At 49.0% G+C, this 21,836-nt stretch overlaps 1 protein-coding gene across 1 annotated transcript in view; it reads left to right on the top strand.

The window, feature by feature from the left end:
* Positions 1–20,114, top strand: part of LOC109924983 (complement C1s-1 subcomponent-like) — a 51,600-nt gene extending 31,486 nt beyond the window's left edge. The window contains exons 9-15 of the mRNA XM_048620030.1: positions 33–792; positions 8,576–8,786; positions 10,903–11,080; positions 13,445–13,576; positions 14,953–15,090; positions 16,013–16,087; positions 19,265–20,114. Of these exons, the coding sequence (XP_048475987.1) occupies positions 33–792; positions 8,576–8,786; positions 10,903–11,080; positions 13,445–13,576; positions 14,953–15,090; positions 16,013–16,087; positions 19,265–20,058 (2,288 nt within the window). The 3' untranslated portion in view covers positions 20,059–20,114. The remainder of the gene's footprint in view (positions 1–32; positions 793–8,575; positions 8,787–10,902; positions 11,081–13,444; positions 13,577–14,952; positions 15,091–16,012; positions 16,088–19,264) is intronic.
* Positions 20,115–21,836: the final 1,722 nt, after the last annotated feature.

Raw genomic sequence — 21,836 nt, 5'->3', positions numbered from 1 at the left:
TCTCTGTGTGTGTGTGTGTCTGTGTGTTGCAGTGTGTGGAAAGCCTAGCAATCCAGTGATCTTTGGTGAGAGAGTTCTCAAGGGATCGGTGGCGAAGAGGGGCAACTTCCCCTGGCAGGTGCTGATCCAGAAACCGAGGGGAGCCGGGGCACTCATCACGGACCAATGGGTGCTGACGGCTGCCCATGTGGTCCACAAGACATCCGGCCTGTCCATGATCGCGGGCATCACCGACACCAGGAAGGCGAGGGAGGGTACTCGCCTGGTCGCCGACGAGGTCTTCGTCCACCCAGGTTACTGCCCACCACAGGACGGGGCCTACAACTACGACCACGACGTGGCCCTGGTCCGCCTGAAGTCCAAGGTCCGGCTGGGACCCGACCTCTCGCCGATCTGCCTGCCAGCCCGCCATGCTCGCCATGCTCTGCCCGCCGGCAAGGTGGGGTTGGTATCCGGCTGGGGGGTGACCGAGAATGACACGCTGCCTGATGAGCTCATGTATGTCCGGCTGCCGGTGAAGGACCTATGGGTGTGCAGCAACGAGACATCCAGCCTCCGCGTCACCGTCACCGACAACATGATCTGCGCTGGTGACGAGAGAGGGGCAGACAGCTGCCAGGGCGACAGCGGGGGGGCGTTCGTCTTCGCCCGTCCCAAACCCCGACGCAATGAGTTCTTCGTGGGCGGCATCGTCTCGTGGGGAGTCAACTGCGGCACCTTCGGTTTCTACACCAAAGTGGCCAACTACCTGGACTGGATTGAGGAAACAATGAGGGATAATGAGCCTCTTCCGTAGCATAGCGCCACATTGGCACCCAGTTCCATTATCCAAAACTGTGCTTAGGCCTTGCGCTGATTAAAATGGATGCCTTGCACCCACGATGTGCTTCATGTGTCGTCTCATGTTCCATGCACCAGAAATGAGGTGTAAAACCACACACTTTCCCACATTGGTTTCCATCTGCCACTTTCTTAGCCCGCACTCTCCTAGCCTGCCCAAGTCCTTCTGCGGTCTCTGCCCCACTTCCGCAACACTACCCATCCCTCCACCTAGAGACATACAGCACGGAAACAGACCCTCCGGTCCAACCAGTCTATGCCGAACGTAATCCCAAACTAAGCTAGTCCCACCTGCCTGCTCCTGGCCCAGCTCCTGGCCCATATCCCTCCAAACCTTTCCTATTCATGTACTTATTCAAATGTCTTTGAATTGTTGTAACTGTACCCACATCCACCACTTCCTCTGGAAGTTCATTCCACATGCGAACCACCCTCTGCGTAAAAAATGTGTTCCCATGTCTTATTTAAATCTCTTTCCTCTCACCTAAAAATGTGCCCCCTCGTCTTGAAATCCTCCATGCCAGGGAAAAGACAATTACCATTAATACACCTCACCATTTTGTAAACTTCTATAAGGTTGCCTCTCAACCTCCTATTGCCCACAGGAAAAAAGTGCCAACTTATCCAGCCTTTCTTTATAACTGAAACTTTCCATACCTGGCAACATCCTGGTAAATCTCTTTGGAACCATCTCCAGCCCTATAACCGTGCAACCTACCTTTGTGTCATCTGCAAACTTAGCAACAATACCCTCAGTTCCTTTGTCCAAATTGCTAATCTATAAAATAAATAGTTGTGGTCCCAACACAGACCTCTGCAGAACTCCACTAGTCACGGGCTGCCATCCTAGAAAAGACCTCTTTATCCTTAGTCTCTGCCTTCTGCCAGTCAAGCAATCCTCTATCCATGCCAGTACCTTGCCCCAAACACTGGGGGCTCTTTCCTTTTTCAGCAGTCTCCTGTGCGGCACCTTGTCAAATGCCTTCTGGAAATCCAAATAGATCTTGTCCACTGGCTCTCCTTTGTCTAACTTGCTTGTTACATCCTCAAAGAATTCTGATAGATTTGTCAGGCATGACCTACCCTTGACAAAGTCGTACCGGCTCAGCCCTATTTCACCGCACACTTCCAAAGTACTCTGCAATCTCATCCTTAATAATGGACTTTAAAATCTTACCAATGACTGAGGTTAAGCTAACTGGCCTATAGTTCCCTGTCTTCTGCCTCCGTCCCTTCTTAAACACAGTGGACATGTACACACTGACACTCTCACTCAGTCTCATTCACACATAAACATAGGCATATACGTAGAGACATACACACCCACACATGTTCACACATCCACACTCTCACTCACACACATATACACAAAAACACACATTCACAGACATACAATCTCACAGGTTCACATTCTGTCTCAGTTACAAACATACGCACTATTCTGATTTAGAAATACGTCACTAAATCTTCAGTGTCACTGGGTCAAAATCCTGGAACTCCCTCCCTAACGGCACTGTGTGGGTGTCCCTACACCACATGGGATCTCAGTGGTTCAAGAAGGCAGCTCACCCCCACCTCCCCCAGGGGGCACTGTTGAATTCATCTTACTCAGTCTCTCCCTTTCTCACACAAACTCAGACACACTCACAAACACACACCCACCAGCGCGCACACACACACACACACACACACACGCATACACGCACTCACACCCACACACACACACACACAAACACATACCCACTCACACTCACAAACACACACCCACCCGCGCGCACACACACACACACGCACACATACACGCACTCACACCCACACACACACACACATGCACTCACACACACACACCCACACACACGCGTGCACGCGCACACACACACACACACATACACGCACTCACACCCACACACGCGCGCGCGCACACACACATACACACACACAAACACATACCCACTCACACTCACAAACACACACCCACCCACCCACATGCGCACGCGCGCACGCACACACATATGCACCCACCCACACACACACTCACACCCACCCACCCACACACACACTCACAAACACACACCCACCCACACATACCCACCCACACCCACACACACACTCACGAACACAACCCACCCACACACAGACACACATTGAAACAAACACACACACACGTGCGCATACGCACATACACACACACACACACTCACACGCACACACTCACACGTGCACACTCACAATCACACACACAGGCACACATATATTCACACACTCTCACACACACACTCTCACACACACATTCACACACAGACACAAGCACGTGCACACACACACATACACACGCGTTCACACATGTATACACACATGCACACACACACACACTCACACGCACACACTCACAGACACACTTACATGCACACTCGCACTCATGCAGGCACGTATATATTCACACACACACACAGACATACACGCTTATGCACATGCACACACAAACACCCATACTCTCACATTTGCATACTCACAGACACACTCAAATGCACACACACACTCAGATGCATGCACGCATACATACTCACATTTACACACAGGCATACACATCTACATGTGCACACACACACGTACACCCTCTAGCATAGCATAGTATACTTACAATGCAGACCATCAACAGATTTAAATGTACGTATACACACCCTCATGTACACACACATGCAGACACACATGCATTTACACATACACACTCACAGACACGCACAGACACACATACATTCACACACACACTCTCTCACACACACTCACAGATACACACACACACACACACACACACTCTAGCATAGCATAGCATAAAATCCTTACAATGCAGGCCACCAACACACTCTCATGCACACACACACGGAAGCATACACACACATTGACACACGTACAGATATATAATCACAGACACACACTCACAGGCGCACATATTGACTCACACACACACACACACACACCTCACTCTTTCCCACCAACTCCGCTTTTTATTTTATTACGCTCAGGTATCTGTCAAACATCCTGCTAAAATGTGTCACTCAATCTGTTTCCAGCACCTTGTCAAATAGATCATTCCACAGCCTCAAACATGGGGGAAGTCAGTCCATTTCACTCTCAACATAACTAAACCTCCATTATCACCCTGACTGTGTTGACGTAAAGGCAGCATCAGAATAAATATGTGTGCAATCCCGGAAGAATTCCGAGTGATCCTGGTTGGACATTGACCCAGAGGCCTCTCGATGTTGCCATCTGGTCTGTGTTTTTGTGGCTGACTGGAATCTTCACCAGGCCAAGCTGAGCTCTCACTCTTGTCATGTGCTGTATGGCTGTTAGTACTGAGCTGTGGTGAGTAACCTGCTGAGTGTTGACTCCAGTGTGACTGTCCCAAGACTTTACTGATCACGTCAATGGAAATGGTGACCGCCTCCTTTGAAATGGGATCGAACATGTTGACTCGAAAAATTGCGTCCCTGATTATACTCTGTTGTGACTTTTCTCTTTATATATTCACTCGTGGGATGCGGGCGTTACTCGCTGGGTCTCTATTTGTTGCCTGTCCCTAGCTGCCCCTCGAGAAGGTTGGCGTGAGCTGCCTCCTTGAACCGCTGCAGTTCTGTGTGGTGTAGGTGACCCACAATGCCTTTAGGGAGAGAATTCCAGGATTTTGACCCAGTGGCAGTGAAGGAATAGTGATATATTTCCAAGTCAGGATGATGAATGGCTTAGAGGGGAACTTGCAGGGGCTGGTGCTCCCATATATCTGCTGTCCTTGTCTTTCTCGTTGGTGGATGTCATGGATATGGAAGGGGTTGTCTAAGGAACATTGGTGAATTTCTGCGGTGCATCTTGTAGATAGAATATAGAACAGTGCAGCACAGAAACAGGTCCTTGGTCCACGACATTGTGCCAAACATGACACAAAATTAAACTAATCCCTTCTGCCCATTCTTCATCCACATCCCTCCATTCCTTGCATATTCATGAGCTTATGAGCCCCTTTAACACCCCTATTGTATCTGTCTCCACCACCATCCCTGGCAGCATGTCCCAGACTCCTACCACCTTCTGCCCCTCACATCTCCTTTGAACTTTCCCTCTCCCCAACTTAAATGCATGCCCCCTAGTATTAAACATTTCAACTCTGGGAAATGATTCTTCAACTTCTCCTTTAACTCCTCCACTTCCTACAGACCAAGGGGGTGGCCATGGGCATCCGCATGGGCCCAAGCTATGCCTGCCTCTTTGTAGGATACGTGGAACAGTCCCTTTTCCGCAGCTACACTGGCCCAATCCCCCACTTCTTCCTCCGTTACATCGATGAACGTATCGGCGCCGCCTCATGCTCCCACGAGGAGCTCGAACAGTTCATCCACTTTACCAACACCTTTCACCCCAACCTCAAATTCACCTGGACCATCTCTGATACCTCTCTCTCCTTCCTAGATCTCTCTGTCTCCATCTCTGGTGACCACCTCGAAACTGATATCTATTTCAAGCCCACCAACTCCCACAGCCACATAGACTGCACGTCCTCTCGCCCACTTTCCTGCAAGAATGCAATCTCCTACTCCCAAATCCTCCGCCTCTGCTACATCTGCTCCCAAGATGAGGCATTCCTCTCCCAAACATCCCAGATGTCCTCGTATATCCAGGACCGCAACTTCCTCCCTTCAGTGGTCGAAAACACTCTCGACCACATCTCTTGCGTTCCCCGAACCTCAGCCCTCACATCCCCTCCCCGCATCAAAAACAAAGTCAGAATCCCCCCGTCCTCACGTATCACCCCACTAACCTCCGGATTCAACGCATCATTCTTCGCCACTTCCACCACCTACAATCTGACCCCACTACGAAGGATATATTTCCCTCCCCACCCCTATCTGCCTTCTGGAGGGACCGCTCTCTCTCCGTGACTCCCTCGTCCGCTCCACACTCCCCACTAACCCCATCATCTCCGGTACCTTTCCCTGCAACCGCAGGAGGTGAAACACCTGCCCCTACATCTCGCCCCTCACCCCAGTCCCAGGCCCCAAAAAACCTTCCACATCAGACAGATGTTCACCTGCACGTCCGCCAATGTGGTCTACTGCATCCGCTGCTCTCAATGTGGCCTCCTCTACATCGGTGAGACCAAGCGGAGACTCGGAGACCGCTTTGTAGAGCACCTGCTCTCTGTTCGCGACAAACTACAACACCTTCCAGTCGCGAACCACTTCAACTCCCCCTCCCACTCCCTGGGCGGCATGTCCATCCAGGGCCTCCTCCAGTGTCACAACGACATCACCCGCAAACTGGAGGAGCAGCGCCTAATATTCCACCTTGGGAGCCTACAAGTCCTCAATGTGGACTTTACTAGCTTCAAAATCTCCCCACCCCTGACCTCATCCCATGACCAACCCTCCCTCTCATCCCCATCTCCTTGACCTGTCCGTCTTCTCTCCCACCTATCCGCTCCTCCCACCTCACTGACCAACCCCCGCTATCGCCTACCTGCACTCGCTATCACCACCCCACCTGCTTACCCCAGCCCCACCCCTCCTCTCTCTACTTATTTCAGAGCCCACTTCCCCCTCCCCCTCGCCCGTTTCTTAAGAAGAGTCCCGACCCGAAACATCAGCTTTCCTGCTCCTCTGATGTTGCCTGGCCTGCTGTGCTCCTCCAGCTCCACACTGTGTTATCTCTGACTCCAGCATCGGCAGTTCTTACTAGCCCTACCAGTCTGTTTTGCCATTTCATGAGATCATGGCTGATCTGTGGTTCAACTCCAAATATACCTGCCTTTGGCTCATATCTCTTCATACCTCTACTTAATAAAATGTATTGATCTCAGATTTAAAATTATTCACTGATCCAACATCCATTGCCATTTGAAGAGAGTTCAAAACCTCTCCCACTCTTGTGTGTCGAAGTGCTTTCTAACATCTCTCCTGGCCCTAATTCTCGGACGGATGCCCCCAAAATCTAGAATCTCCAACTAGTGAAATAGTTTATCTTTATCTATCCTCACTTTTCCTGCTAATTTATTGATGACCTGTACTATATTCCCTCTAAGACCAAAATATCCTTCCTGAGATGTGGTGCCCAGATCTGCTCACAGTACTCCAAGTTAGGTTTAACAAGGCATCCTTGTACTTGAGTCCTCTAGATATAAAGGTCAGCATTCTGTTAATTTTCTTGATTATTTCCTGCACCTGGTTGCGACATTAAAGATCCGAACCTCCAAGTCTCTTTAGACATCTACTGTATTTAACCTCATACCATCTAGGAAGTACCCTGGTCTATCCTTTAACAATATAGTCAAAATTTCATTTATGGGTGTCTCATTGAAAGAACAGCATTGACTTCTAACCCTCACTGTCAATAGTTTGTAACTCTTGTCAAATTGGGAGTGGCTCATACCTGGAAGCTGCAAGGCCTGGATAGATTTCCACCTTGGGTTGATGAGCAGAGAGGAACAATCTTACAACATCACTGTCCATCAATCACTTCCTCCTGGAAAATGAGAGACAAGCCACCCACCCCTTGATGGTCAATGGAGTCGCCATCATTGAAAAGCCCCATCGTTGAGAGTTCGCCATTGGCCAGACAATGAACAGGACCAATGGTTATTCGTTCAGCTCTTGACTCAATAGAAGTGCTCCTACCCCTGGGCCAACATGTCTGGGCTCAAGACCACCCTCAGGAAGTGATATCATAACATAGTCCAAGCAAGTCAATATAAGTGGCTACGAGGCTGGGAATCCTGCAGCAAGTAACTCACCTCCTGACTCCCCAAAGCCTGTCCCACCACTGACAAGGCACAACTCAGGAGTGTGAGGGAATACTCCCTACTTGCCTGGATGGGGGCAGCTCCAACAACACTTAAGAAGCTCGACACCATCCAGGACAAAGCAAACCCCGCTTGATTGGCACCACATCCACTCTCTCCACCACAAAATCTGAAGATCATAGGAAATATGAAGGGGAGTAGGCCATTCGGCCCACTCAGCCTGCTCTGCCAGTCCATAGGACTGCCCTTTCCCCAAAACCCTTGATTAAGAATCTGTCGACCTCAGCCTGCAATATACACGAGGACTCTGCACCGACAGCTTTCTGGAGCAAGGAGTTTCAAAGACTCACAAACTCTATGAGAGAATAAATTCCTCCTCATCTCAGTTTTAAATTGGTGTCTCTTTATTCTGAGACTGTGCCCTCTGGTCCTAGACTCTCCCATGAGGGGAAACATCCTTTCAGCATTTACCGTGTCAAAAGAATCATCATCTCAGCTTGATTGCCTCTTATTCTTCTAAACTCCAGTGAGTAAAGTCCCAACTTGTTTAGCCTTGGTTCATAAGACAATCCTTCTGTACCAGAGATCATCCCAGTGAACCTTCTCCATTGAGCTCAGTAGGAGCAGTTTGTACCAACTACATGATGCGCTGCAGAAATTCATCTTCAAAAGGCGAGCCTACAAAAGACTGATATTGGAGGGAGGAGATTTCTAGACAAGGTGGACATTTCAGGGAGTAAATAGGATGGAAGCCCCAATGCTGATTATTGAGACATCTTCAAACCAGAGGGTGTGGCCAAAGATGCGGAGCTTGCTCTCAGAGAGCGCCTGCTCAATGCTAGCTCCAGCAGAAGAGATTCCCTGAACCCTTGAGGGAATTTCTGAGTGAATTGTTTCAGAATCGATCCCTTTAACTCTGCCTCTTTCTTCCCTCCTTCTGCCCAGGGCTCTGCTCGTACTGTGGGCTTTAATCACCACCGGTACATCAGCTGAGTCGAACCAGTCCAGTGTGTTTGGCGAGATTTTCTTGACAAATTACCAACACAACGATGCCAGGGCTTGGGACATCGCAGTCCCACCAGGATTTGCTGTGAGATTTCATTTCCACCACTTTGATTCGTTGACATCTCGGCCATGTAAGCAGCACTATTTAGAGGTATCTTGACTGCTTTTACTATTATATGATGTTTCACTGTATAATTTAAGAGCAAATGCTGGTGTAGCGGGCATGTCACTGAGCTAGAAATCCAGGCCAACATTTTGCAGGGGCATGGGTTCAAATCCCACCGCAGCAAATGGTCAAACTTGAACTCAATAAAAATGCGGAATTTGAACCAAGATACAGCGAGCCCGACAGTGCTGACTCTTGTAAAAGCCCTGATAATAAAATCTGGAATTGAAAGCTAGCTTCAGGGATGCTGACTGTGACAACTATGTTCAATTGTTGTAAAAAAATATCCTTTCCAAGGAATATGGGGTAGGAGATGAGGAGCAAAGACTTCACCCAGAGAGTAGGAGGTCTGTGAAATTCTCTGTCACAGAAAGTGGTTGAGGCCAAAATATTGAATGTTTTCAAGAAGGAGTTGGGTATAGTTCTTGGGGTTCAAGGGATCAAAGGTTATGGAGGGAACAGCAGGAACAGGGGACCGAGTTGGATGGTCAACCATGATACTGTTAAATGGTGGAGCAGGGCCGAATGGCCTACTTTTCTCTTTGAGTTCCTGTTCCTAAACACATCAGGTTTATGACTGGCCTTTAGGGTGGACAATTCTGTTGTCCTTACTCGGTCTGGATCGACACATGACTCCAGGCCCACAGCTGATATGATCGACTCTGAACTGCCTTTTGGACAATAAATGCTGGCCCAACCAGAGGCGGCCTGTGAATGAGTTTAAAAAATAAAACCACGATGCTGATCACACATTTTGACTCTCCCTGATCTCAAAAATTCCACCATCGAAGACGGCTGTGCCTTGGGAAAGCATGAGATACAGGAACGGGAATAGGCCTTTCAGCCTTTCAAGCTTGCTCTGTCTTCAGCTTCCTGCCCACTTAGTTCCGGAATACCCACCCAAAACAGGGAATCAGACAACAACATAGGAAACAGGAGTAGCATTGGGCCATTTGGCCCCTCGACCCTGCTATGCCATTCTATTTGACCGCAGCTGATCTTGGGTTTCGATTCCATTTTCCTGCCCATTCTCACATCCCTCGATTTCCCCCAAAAGACCAACAAACCATTGATCCTTGTTTTGCATAGGTACAGTGATCAAGTATCCACTGGAGTAGAGAATTCCAAAGGTTCACCACCTTCTGGTGGAAGACATTTCTCCTTATCTCAATCCAAAATGATCGGCCTCCTTTCCTGAGACTATGCTACCCACCCCTCCCCTCTCCATGATTTCGATTCCCTGACCAGCAGAAACAACCCCAACCCCATCTCAGCACCTGATGTGTCAAACCCCTTCAGAATATTGTAGGGTTTCAATGAGATCACTTCTCATTCTCCCCAGGACTATGACATAAACTGCTAACTCTGCTCACTATTACTCCTGATCATGGGTTCCCTTCACTCATGTGTTTTTTAACATCCTTGTATCATGCTTTCCTCTCTGACAACTCCACAGCCTTTGACTTCTGCAATTTATTTGACTTTGAAGTCACTCAGCCCTGCCTGTTTTAGAGATGGGCATTCATAGTTTTTGTGTTGCTAAAGCACCCCTCTCTAAAGAGACTTGTTTTCCTTTCTCTCTCACCCCTTTGTCTGGGTTATAAAGCTCAAATCAGCTGGCATTTGACTAATTCTCTCCCCGGGGACAATGTACCCTCTAAGCTATGTGTGTGTGCATTCAGTCTAAGGTTTCATGCGTGACAATCATGGTCTTGACCTCTGATTCTGGAAATCACTGTCACCCACAGACTTTGGACACCTACATAAACAGAGAAAAAAAAAATGAGGGAACGCTGCCTGGGAGTGGTGGGGGAGGGAAGTGCTTGTCATTTACCTTAAAATCGGGGGCTTTCATGGGCATGCTCACTGTTCAAGAAAACCTTCTGACCTTTATTATCTTTTTCTTGTAAAAACACACCTTCACAGAATCAGAAGTTAAAATCCACCTTTTCTGTACCTAAGAACCTAAGATTCTAAGCAATACTAATTTATTTTGAGACTTCATGGCTTTTCTTAAAGAGATTGGCGGCTGGAAGTGAATGCAACGCTCCAGCTGAGGTCAAATGAGTGTTTTATCCATTTTTTCCATGGTTTACACCAGGCTTTTGCTGGGAGACAGCGACTGGGCAGACTTTGCGGCAATAGAACATTAGTCCGATTGCACCATCCAAGCTCAAAATTGACAGCGTCCGGTAACCACATTGTTAAATTACGCGTGCATTGCAATTCACCCAACCAGAACAGCAGACGAGGATTCACCCTGTTTTATGAAACTGTTGGTAAGGTGATATTAAGGCAGTATGCATTGGTGATAACTTCGGTCTTGGTTTTTACATATGGTATGCAATTTCCAATTTTTTGGGTCAAAACATGAGAGGTGGGCATCTTTAAGGATTGGGCAAGTTATCCCTCCAATCCCAGAGATGACCCCTTTATGTCAATCAACCACTTAAATGGCCGCCCAACCGGCTTCTGGGCCAATCACGTCCTGGGGCAGTGATCCAACCCCACCTCCTCACCTACAGCTGCCAACCAATCGGAGGGGGACAGAGGGATGAGGCTGTTCTCTACAATGCGTGGGAGTGCCCCCACAGAAGGCTCAGGCTGCTGGTGGAACAGCAGCGTTGGATACCAGGATGAGTGGGAAGTGGCATATTTATTTGGTGGTGAAGGATGCCATGGTGAGGATTTTCCCCCGTCCCCTCGCAGGAGCTCGCGGGTGTCTCCCCAGTGTCGACCTACCCAATAATTTGCCCCATCTGCCTCACCCATTCCCTCACTACAAACCTACCCCTCCCACTGTCACTGCATGTTGTTGTTCCCTTATCCTGACTGGGTCAGAGTTGTATGCCATGAGGAGGCACAGTGGCACAGGGGTTACTATAGCCGCCTCGCATCACCAGGGACTAGGGTTCGATTCCACCCCCTGGCAACTGTTTGTGTGGAGGTCGTGTGTTCTCTGCATAGGTTTTCTCCGGCTACTCTAGTTTCCTCCCGATGTCCAAAGATGTGCAGGTTAGGTGGATTGGCCATGCTAAATTGCCCCTAGTGTGCAAGTTAGGTGGGTTAGCAATGGGAGTCACAGGTTAGGAGTGTAGGTCTGGGTGGATGCTCTTTGGAGGGTTGGTGTGGACTCAATGGGTGAAATGGCCTGCTTCCTCACTGTAGGGATTTGTAGGATTCTCTTGGGAAGATTCGTGGGGGTGGCGGGGAGCTCAGAATCTGAACTGTCCAGGCTGTTAAAAGATAGGAGGAGCAGGAAGGCTGACGTTTCGGGCCTAGACCCTTCTTCAGAAATTCCTGCTCCTCTGATGCTGCTTGGCCTGCTGTGTTCATCCAGCTCTACACCTTGTTATCTCAGATTCTCCAGCATCTGCAGTTCCTACTATCTCTGTTAAAAGATAGAGTCCTTTCTGATCCCTCTCGACTCCCTCTGGTGGTACAAGTGGATGGCAGCCTTCAGCAGGCAAAATACAGTTCTCAATCCACTATAACTGGGGAAGGATTGAGAATGAGAAGGGACAGATTTGAGGCAATCGGCAAACTAGGTGCTGACGAGACAACAAGAACTGTTTCTTCACGCGACAAGTAGTTGGGATCTGGAATGAGAGCGAGGTCGACCCAAGGGCAATTGAGTCTTTGAGGAGGGATCGGATTAGTATGTGAAATGAAGGAATGTGCAGACTCGCAGAGAGAATGGCACTATGTCAATTGTTCCTGCAGAGAGTCAGCACAAACACAATGGGCCAAATAGCCTCCTTCTATCCCGGTAACTCCACTCTGAAAGGGATCTCTGAAAGAAGTGGCAGATGGAGTTTAACTCTGAAAAGTGTGAGGTGATTCATTTTGGAAGGACAAACTTGAAAGCAGAATACAGGGTTGACGGAAAGATTCTTGGCAGTGTGGAGGAGCAGAGCGATCTTGGGGTTCATGTCCACAGTTTCCTGAAAGCTGCCACCCAGGTGGATAGAGTTGTTAAGAAGGCGTATGGTATGTTAGCTTTCATTAATAGAGGGACTGAGTTCAAGGGCCGTGAAGTTATGCTCCAGCTTTACAAAAGCCTGGTTCAGCCACATCTGGAGTATTGTGTCTAGTTCTGGTCGCCTCATTACAGTAAAGATGTGGAAGAGTTGGAAAAGGTGCAGAGGAGATTTACCAGGATGTTGCCTGGAATGGAGGGAAGGTCTTAAGAGGAAAGGTTGAGAGAGCTAGGGCTTTTCTCTTTAGAATGACGAAGGATAAGAGGTGACTTGATAGAGGTGTACAAAATGATAGAGTAGACAGCCTGAGACTTTTTCCTAGGGTGGAGGTAGCTGTTATGAGGGGGCATAGTTTTAAAGTGAGTGGAGGTAGATATAGGGGAGACACCAAAGGTTGGTTCTTTACTCAGAGAGTGGTCAGGGCGTGGAATGCATTGCCAGAGAGGGTAGTGGAATTGGCCTCATTAGGGGCATTTCAGCGGCTATTAGATAGACATGTGGATGATAGTATAAGGTAGGGGTGGAGGTTAGATAGACCTTACGATTAGGGTAAAACTTCGGCACAACATCGTGGGCCGAAGCGCCTGTACTGTGCTGTACTGTTCTATGTTCTATGTTCTATTTTTAATGGAGAAACATATCGACTTTTCCCCCTTTGGTCAGATATTGATGAATGTGGCTTTCGATGGAAAGTGGAGACAGCGTGTGACCATTTTTGCCACAATTACATTGGAGGATACCAGTGCTACTGTCGCCAAGGATACAGTCTCCAGAGCGACAAGAAGACATGCAAAGGTAATGTGGACGTTATGCTATGTCTCACAATTTGAATGCGGTATGCATTTAGGAGATGCGATTGTGAGATCAGAACCGTTTCATAGCATGTGACCTGAGGGTATGACGGTCCCCATTTTAACTGGGATCACTTGAAGCATGGCGTGGCCATGGGAATGTGCTGCTGTTTGTCTCCAAGAGGCCATTCAGCCCATCAAGTCTGCTCCACCATTTGATCAAAGAGTCATACAGCAAGGAAATTGACTCTTCGGATCAACCAGTCCATGCCATCCATAATCCCAAACTAAACTAGTCCCACCTGCCTGCTCCATTCCACATCCTTCCATGGCATGTATGTTTTTCAATCGCATTCTCCTGCCTTCTCCTTGTAACCCTTGATCCCTTTACTAATCAAGAACATAACTATCTCTGTCATAAAGACAATCAATGACTTGGTCTCCACAGCCCTCTGTGGCAACGAGATCCACAGATTCACCATCCTCTGGCTGAAGAAATTCCTCCTCATCTCAGTTCTAAAGGGTTGTCTTTTCTCTCTGAGGCTGTCCTAGTCTCTCGTACTAGTGGAAACATCTTCTCCACGTCCAATCTATCCAAGCCTCTCAGTGTTCTGTAAGTTTCAATCAGATCCCCCTCTTCATCCATCTAAACTCCATTATATCCAGACCCAGAGTCCTCAACCGCTCCTCATATGACAAGCCTTTTATCCCTGGGATCATTCTTGTGAACCTCCTCTGGACCCCCTCCATGGCCAGCACATCCTTCCTCAGATATGGGGCCCAAACCTGCACACAATATTTCAAATACGGTCTGACCAGTGCCTTACATAACCTCAGCAATATATCCATTCTCTTGTCGTCTACATTTTAACAATGTGGTTAGCAAACTCAGCAAGTATTAATTCAAGCCAGCGATGGGGGATGCAATGGCCTAGTGGTATTATCACTGGACTGTTAATCCAGAGACACAGATCATGTTCAGGGGGACGTGGGTTTGAATCCTGCCATGGCAGATAGTGGAATTTGAATTTGAATTTGAATTCAATAAATATCTCGAATTAAGAATCTAATGATGACCGTGAATCCATTGTCGATTGTCAGAACAAACCCATCTGGTTCACCAATGTCCTTTAGGGAAGGAAACTGCCATCCTTACCTGATCTGGCCAACATGTGACTCCAGACCCACGGCAATGCAATTGACTCATAACTGCCCCCTTCTGGGCAATTAGGGATGGGCAATAAATGCTGCCTAGCCAGCAACTCCCTCATCCTGTGAATGAACAAAGGGAAAAAAAAGCTTTGGGGTTTTATAGACAACAGCTCGATGAGCAGGGCCAAGGGATCAATGAGACGAACTTTTGGTGGCTTTCTGTTCCAGTCACAGACTGCGGCCCCCCTGCTGATCTCGAAAGTGGAAGCTACGAGTATGTCAACGGGCATAATGTGACCCTGCTCCACTCAGTCGTCAGATACAAGTGCGAGGAGCCGTATTACACAATGGCCAGCGAAGGAGATGGTAAGGCACCTGGACGTGAGGCAATACGGAGGACGGAGACACACATGCACACATACAGTCGCTCATACAGACACACACGCGCACACACACACACACTCACACAGACAGACATATACAGAGACACACGCACACTCACACGTGCACATTCAGATGGATGGATGGAAACACACACACACACACACACACACACACACACTCACACAGACAGACATATGCAGAACACACACACTCACACAGAAACGCACACACACGCTCACACAAAGAGATTCACAGACACACACACTCACACAGACAGACATATGCAGAGACACACACACTCACACAGAAACTCACACACACACTTGCACAAAAACACACACACAGATTCACACAGATAGACAACACATACACACACTCAGACACAGAGACACACAGACACACACATGCATACAAACGCGCTCACACACACAGATACACTCTCTATTGCAGACACACATGGTGACATAAACACACACACACACACACACACACACACACACACACACACACAGACCATCAAGAATCCCCAGCCACTCGGAGAGATGCAGGAACATATTCGGAGAAGCCCCCACCCCTGTTCTGCACAGCAAGTCCCCACAAACACCATTGGCTGGCTGAAGTGTGTGTGTGGGGAGGCAGGGCGTTGGTGCAGGAAGGACGTTACATTTCAGGTGCGCCCTGAAAGAATCTGGATGCACCACCCCGACACCTCCTCCCCCAACCCCCCACCTCATGGGGTGGGGGTGAGAGTTGACCTGGATTTCCGGACCCCGCCCCAGCCTCTGGAGGCAGGCTTGAGCCCACGTCCAGGCCCTTCAGCCCATCCAATTGATCAGTGTACAATGGCTTATCTCCTGCTGAAGAGGTGCCCCAACTTTTAACGTCCCTATCTGTTATTCCTCAGGGCTGTATACGTGCCAAGCGAATGGGAAATGGATGAATAGCAATTCAGTTGATGTCCTACCCACGTGCAAGCCAGGTGAGTGAATGGCTCATTCCACCGTCCTTTCTCCATGGGCAATGCCATCTATCCAAAAGACGCTGCTTATTAGTTTGTAATATCACCACCAGATCTCCAGGGCCTGGGCAGCAATGTCCGAATGAAAGAGCAGGGAGAGAGGAAGGGGATTTTATATTGAAATGGAGTTGGACGGAGAAATAAGATATTGCATGATACTCACCCCGCTCTCCAAAAGCCTCGAGTGTGCGTCTAAGGGTCTCTGTGGCCTCCCACTCCAAGGGAGCCTGGGTGCAAATGTGAGTTTTGTCCTCCACTCCATGGCTATTTGATGCCTATCCCTAATTGCCCCCTGAACTGAGCAGCTTTTCCAGGCCATTTCAGAGTCAACGCCAATGGCTGTGGGCCTGGAGTCATGTCTAGGCCACAAATCGCCTTCCCAATAGGGCATTGGTGAACCAGATGGGTTTTTCCAACAGCATCAACAATAAAGCCAATGCCCAAAGCTAGATTTTAATCCCAGATTTAATTAAATCAAACTATGACAATTGCCCTCAGCGAGATTCGAAATCATGAACAATAGCCTGGGGTCCCTGGATGATTGGCCTGGTGGTATTATCACTGTTGGATGGGAATGAAATTCAGGTGATGTGTAAAACGAGGTGGATATTTGTGATTTCCAGTTCCTGGAGAGATAGGAGTAGGCCATTCGGCCCCTCGAGCCTGCTCCAACCTTCAATAAGATTGCGGCTGATCTGATTGCGTTTCGAATCCCATGTTCCCAGTTACCCGTACTCCTGTCACCTGATTCCCATCTCTCGTGAAAATCTGACTTAAAAGTCTTCGATGACCCCACTTTCTATCCACTGCCTTCTGAGCTCCAAAGACACAAAACTTTCATAGTTCCCTTGAAAGTGAGTCACAGGCAGACAGAACGGTGAAGAAGGTGTTCGGTACGCTTGCCTTTATTGGTCAGTGCATTGAGTATAGGAGTTCGGAGGTCATGTTGAGGCTGTGCAGGACATTGGTTAGGCCACTTTTGGAGTACTACATTCAGTTTTGGTCTCCCTGCTATAGGAAGGATGTTGTTAAACTTGAAAGGATTTAGAAAAGATGTGCAAAGGTGTTGCGAGGGCTGGAGGGTTTGAGCAATAGGGAGAGGCTGAATAGATTGGGGCTAATTTCTCTGGACCGTCAGAGGCTGGGGGTGACCTTATCGAGGTTGATAAAATCATGAGGGGCATGGATAGGGTGAATAGCCAAGGTCTTTTCCCCAGGGTAGGGGATTCCAAAACTAGAGGGGCATAGGTTTGAGGTGAGAGGGGAAAGATTTAAAAGGGACCTAAGGGGAAACTTTTTCACACAATGTGTGGTGCATGTATGGAATAAGCTGCCAGAGGAGTTGGTGGAGGCTGGTGCAATTACAACATTTAAAAGGCATCTGGGTAGATAAGTGAATAGGGGAGGGTTTAGAGGGCTCAGGGTCAAATGCTGGCAAATGGGACTAGATTAATTTACGATATCCATTTGGCATGGACCAGTTGGACCGAAGAGTCTGTTTCCATGCTGTACATCTGTATGACTCTATAACCCTCTGAGAGAAAGATGTCTTCTCCTCTCTCTCTCTGTCCTGAAAGGGAAACCCCTTGTTCTGGACTGGCCAACAAGGGGTTGCAACCTTTTCACATTCACCTTGTCAAGTCCGCTCAGGGTGTAACGTCAGTAGAGATCTTACTCTGGGACTGCGTCCATAGTCCCCATCCTGTTTCTGTCAGTGATCTTTGGTTCAGTTCTCCTCTGGTCCCTGAACCTTTCACTTCTTGACACAATCTTCTCCTTCATAATCACCGGATACGAACGTAGGAGATAGGAGCAAGAGGAGGATTTTAGGGGTATGTAGAGTCGTACAGAACAGAAACAGCTCACTATGCGTGTGCCAACCCATAAACATCAAATGGCACGTTCTCAGCCCATAGCTGGCTGGCATTTAACTTGATGCCCCTTAAATGTTGCAAGACTAGTTTTGGACTCCCTTACCCTGGGAAAAGACCTTGGCTATTATGTATGCCCTTCATGATTTTATAAACCTCAATAAGGTCACCCCTCAGCCTCCTAAACTCCAGTGAAAAAGGTCCCAGCCTATCCAGCCTCTCCTTATAACTCAAAATCTCCAGTCTTGGCAACATCCTTGTAAATCGTTTTTGCACCCTTTCCAGTTTAACACTGGCATGGTGGCTCAGTGGTTAGCACAGCTGCCTCACACCGCCAGGGTTATAGGTTCAATTCTGACCTTAGGTGACTCTTTGTGTGGAGTTTGCACATTCTCCCCATGTCTGCGTGGGTTTCCTCCGAGTGCTCCAGGTTCCTCCCACAGTCCAAAGATGTGCAGGTGAGGGTGGATTGGCCGTGCTAAATTGTCCCATAGTGCCCAGGGAAGTGCAGGTTAGGGTGGGTTGGCTGTGCTAAATTGTCCCATCGTGTCCAGGGATGTGCAGGATAGAGTGGGTTGGCTGTGCTAAATTGTCCCATAGTGCCCAGGGATGTGCAGGTTAGGGTGGATTGGCTGTGCTGTAGTGTCCAGGGATGTGCAGGCTAGGTGGGTTAGCCAAGGGAAATGCAGGGTTACAGGGATTGGGTGGCAGCGTGGGTCTGATTGGGATGTGGTTTGAAGGGTTGGTGTGGACTCAATGGGCCGAATGGCCTGTTTGCAGACTGTAGGGACTCTATTTTTTCATAATTACATCTTTCCTATAGCTACTAGAATTGTGTGCAGTATACAATATGCAGTATTCCAAATGTGACCTCACCAATGTCTTATACAGCCTTAACATAGCATTCATCCAGTCTCCATAACATCCTTGCAAATGTTTTCTGCAACCTGTCCTGTTTAATAACATTCTTCCTACAGCAGGGCGACCAGAGCTGCATGTAGTACTCCAAATGTGGCCCCATCATTGTCCTGTACAGTCGCAGCATGATGCCCCTCCAGTCTCTTGTAAAATCTTTTCCGCACCCTGAATCCCAGTCTGTCCAACGTTTCTTCCGAGGACAACCCAGCCATTGCCGGGATGCCCAGGGAGCGAACCCCCACACTCTGAGCCGTCAAAGCCAACTCCAGCTTGCCACCCTCCACTGTTCCCTACAGTACCCGCTCCACCGCAATGTCTGTAATGTTCTTCCCTCTTCCCTTGTTGGCAGTCTGTGGAAAACCGACAGCGCCTCCATCTCTGACCCAGCGCATTTTCGGGGGCCACCCTGCCGAGGTGGGGAGCTTCCCCTGGCACGTCTACTTCGAAACCACTGTGTGTGGCGGGGCCCTGGTGTCCGACCGCTGGGTACTGACCAGCGCCACGTGTGTGGAGGGCGCCGGGGAGCTGCGCATGTTCGCCGGCGGCACTGACCGGAACTCCCCGGCCGGTTGGAGCCTTCTCGAGGCGCAGGAGATCGTCCCGCACCCAGGGTTCGGGGGCGCTGGGCACCGGGCCAATTTCGACGGTGACGTGGCACTGGTGAAGCTCAAGAGCCGTGTCAGGGCGGGGCGGCACCTCTCTCCCATCTGCCTGCCCACCAGGCACCCCAGGTACCAAACGAAGGTGGGCAAGGTGGGCTACATCTCCGGGTTCGGCAAGACGGAGCGTTTCGCCCAGAGCGACGTCCTCTTGCTCGCCGCCGTGCCTGTGGCAGAGATGTCGCGGTGCAGGAACCTCACCTCCTCTGCCCGAGGTGCCCAGTTCACCAACAACATGCTGTGTGCCGGGAGCCCTGGCATTGATGCCTGCACCGGGGACGGGGGAGGTGCCTACGTGTTTGAGGATCCCCTGAGATCTGACACCTACTACATCGCCGGCATAGTATCCTGGGGGATCCAGTGCGGGGCCTACGGGATCTACACCAATGTCATTAACTACCTTGACTGGATTAAGAGGACGATAAGTGGAACAGAGGCTGAGGAAGGTGTCAAAAGTGATCAAATAAATTCCCTGCTGAGATAACCCACACCGGAGATCTGTGATGCCATTTGTCAATAAAAAACCTTTGATAAAGCAAAGACATGAGCCCCTCTTCATTTATGTCACAAACCTCTACTGGGCCAGCTGTTGTTAGACCTCTCACTGGACCTCTCAAATTTCAAAGCTAATGTTAATCTTGAACGAAAACAGAAGTTGCTGGAAAAGCTCAGCAGGTCTGGCAGCATTCGTGAAGGAAAAAACAGAGTTAACGTTTCGGGTCTGGTGACCCTTCCTCAGAACAGAATGTTAATCTTGCCTTTTGTGTAGCCCAAACTTTTGTAACCTCGCTCTGTCCTATCACTTGCATGGTATGATCTGCCTGTACTACACACAAAACAAAACTTTTCACTGTGCCTGGGTACATGTGACAGCAATAAATCAAACCAAATGGGCCAGGAATTGAGAACGAGGTTTGTCGGATGAAGTAGAGAAATGTAACGGGAGTGAATATAAATGCAAGTGGCGTCTAAGTGAGTGACAAAAGCCAGAAATCGCTGGGGAAACTCAGTGGGGACTGGCAACGTCTGCTCAGAGACAGAGAGAGAGAGAAATAAATAGAATTAATGTTTCCAGTCCAGTCACCCTTCTTCAGAACTGCTGGACTCAAATCGCCAACTCTGCTTTCTCTCTCTGTACAGAAACTGTCAGTCCCTCCAATGTTTCTCCAATAATTTTTGGTTTTACTGCAGACTTCCAGCATCTGCAGTTCTTTCTTCAGGTGGAAATACGTCCCTGTTAGAGGGGAAAATTCTTAATCATCACTTCTAAAATATTCCCGGGAATGTGCTTCTATTGTTCCTCTGGATTTGCAACAATTTGTTCATTGGTTGCATGTGTAGCTGGCTGTATCAGCATTTATTGCCTGTCCCGAGTTGCCCCTTGAGGAGGTGGGGGTGAGCTGCCTTCTTGAACCAATGCAGTCCAATGGTGTAGGGACACCCACACAGTGCCCTTAGGGAGGGAGTTCCAGGTTTTTGCCTCAGTGACACTGAAGGAACGGCCAACATATTTCCAAGTCAGGATGGTGAGTGGCTCGGAGGGAATCTTGCAGGGGTGGTGTTCCCATGTATCTGCTGCACTTATCCTTCTAAATGAGTCATGGGTTTAGAAGGTGCTGCCTGAGGATCTTTGGTGAGTTGCTGCAGTGCATCTCGTAGATGGTGCACACTGCTGCGACTGAGTGTCGGTGGTGGAGGGAGTGGGATGTTTGTGGATGTGGTGCCAATCAAGCGGAGGATGCTTTGTCCTGGATGGTGTCGAACTTTTGAGTGTTGTTGGAGCTGCCCCCATCCAGGGCAAGTGGAGAGTATGTGGGGAGTAGCGAGAATGGGATAGCGTTGACAAGACAGAGTGAGAGGCCATGCCCTCTCTGCCAACCTTTTCCAACCACGTTTTTGTGGAGCTGAATGTGAGAATCTTTGTTGTAATCCTCCCACCCATGCCTCAATCAGGGCATCCTCTCTGTCTGGGCCCTAGCAGACCCTTCAGGGGTCAGTGATCCTTGGACTGGGAGGGAGATGGCGTGTTGGTGTAGACAAGGATAACTTTAGTCTCTCCTTGCAGTGACATGACACAAGGCCAGGAAATTGCCAAACATTGGTGAACAGAGAGACATGTCCCTTGAGCCATCCTCTGACTACTATCCACCCAGCAAAGGATTTGAGGCTGAAGCAGATCATTCGCAACCCATCAATTCCTGGCATGACTTTCCGCACCTGCTTCCAATTTGTAGGCCAAGCCAGCCAACTCCAGCTTCGACA

The sequence above is a fragment of the Rhincodon typus genome, chromosome 45 (assembly GCF_021869965.1).
Source record: "Rhincodon typus isolate 14 chromosome 45, sRhiTyp1.1, whole genome shotgun sequence".
Taxonomy (NCBI): Eukaryota; Metazoa; Chordata; class Chondrichthyes; order Orectolobiformes; family Rhincodontidae; genus Rhincodon; species Rhincodon typus.
This window is presented reverse-complemented; position numbering and strand designations above follow the sequence as displayed.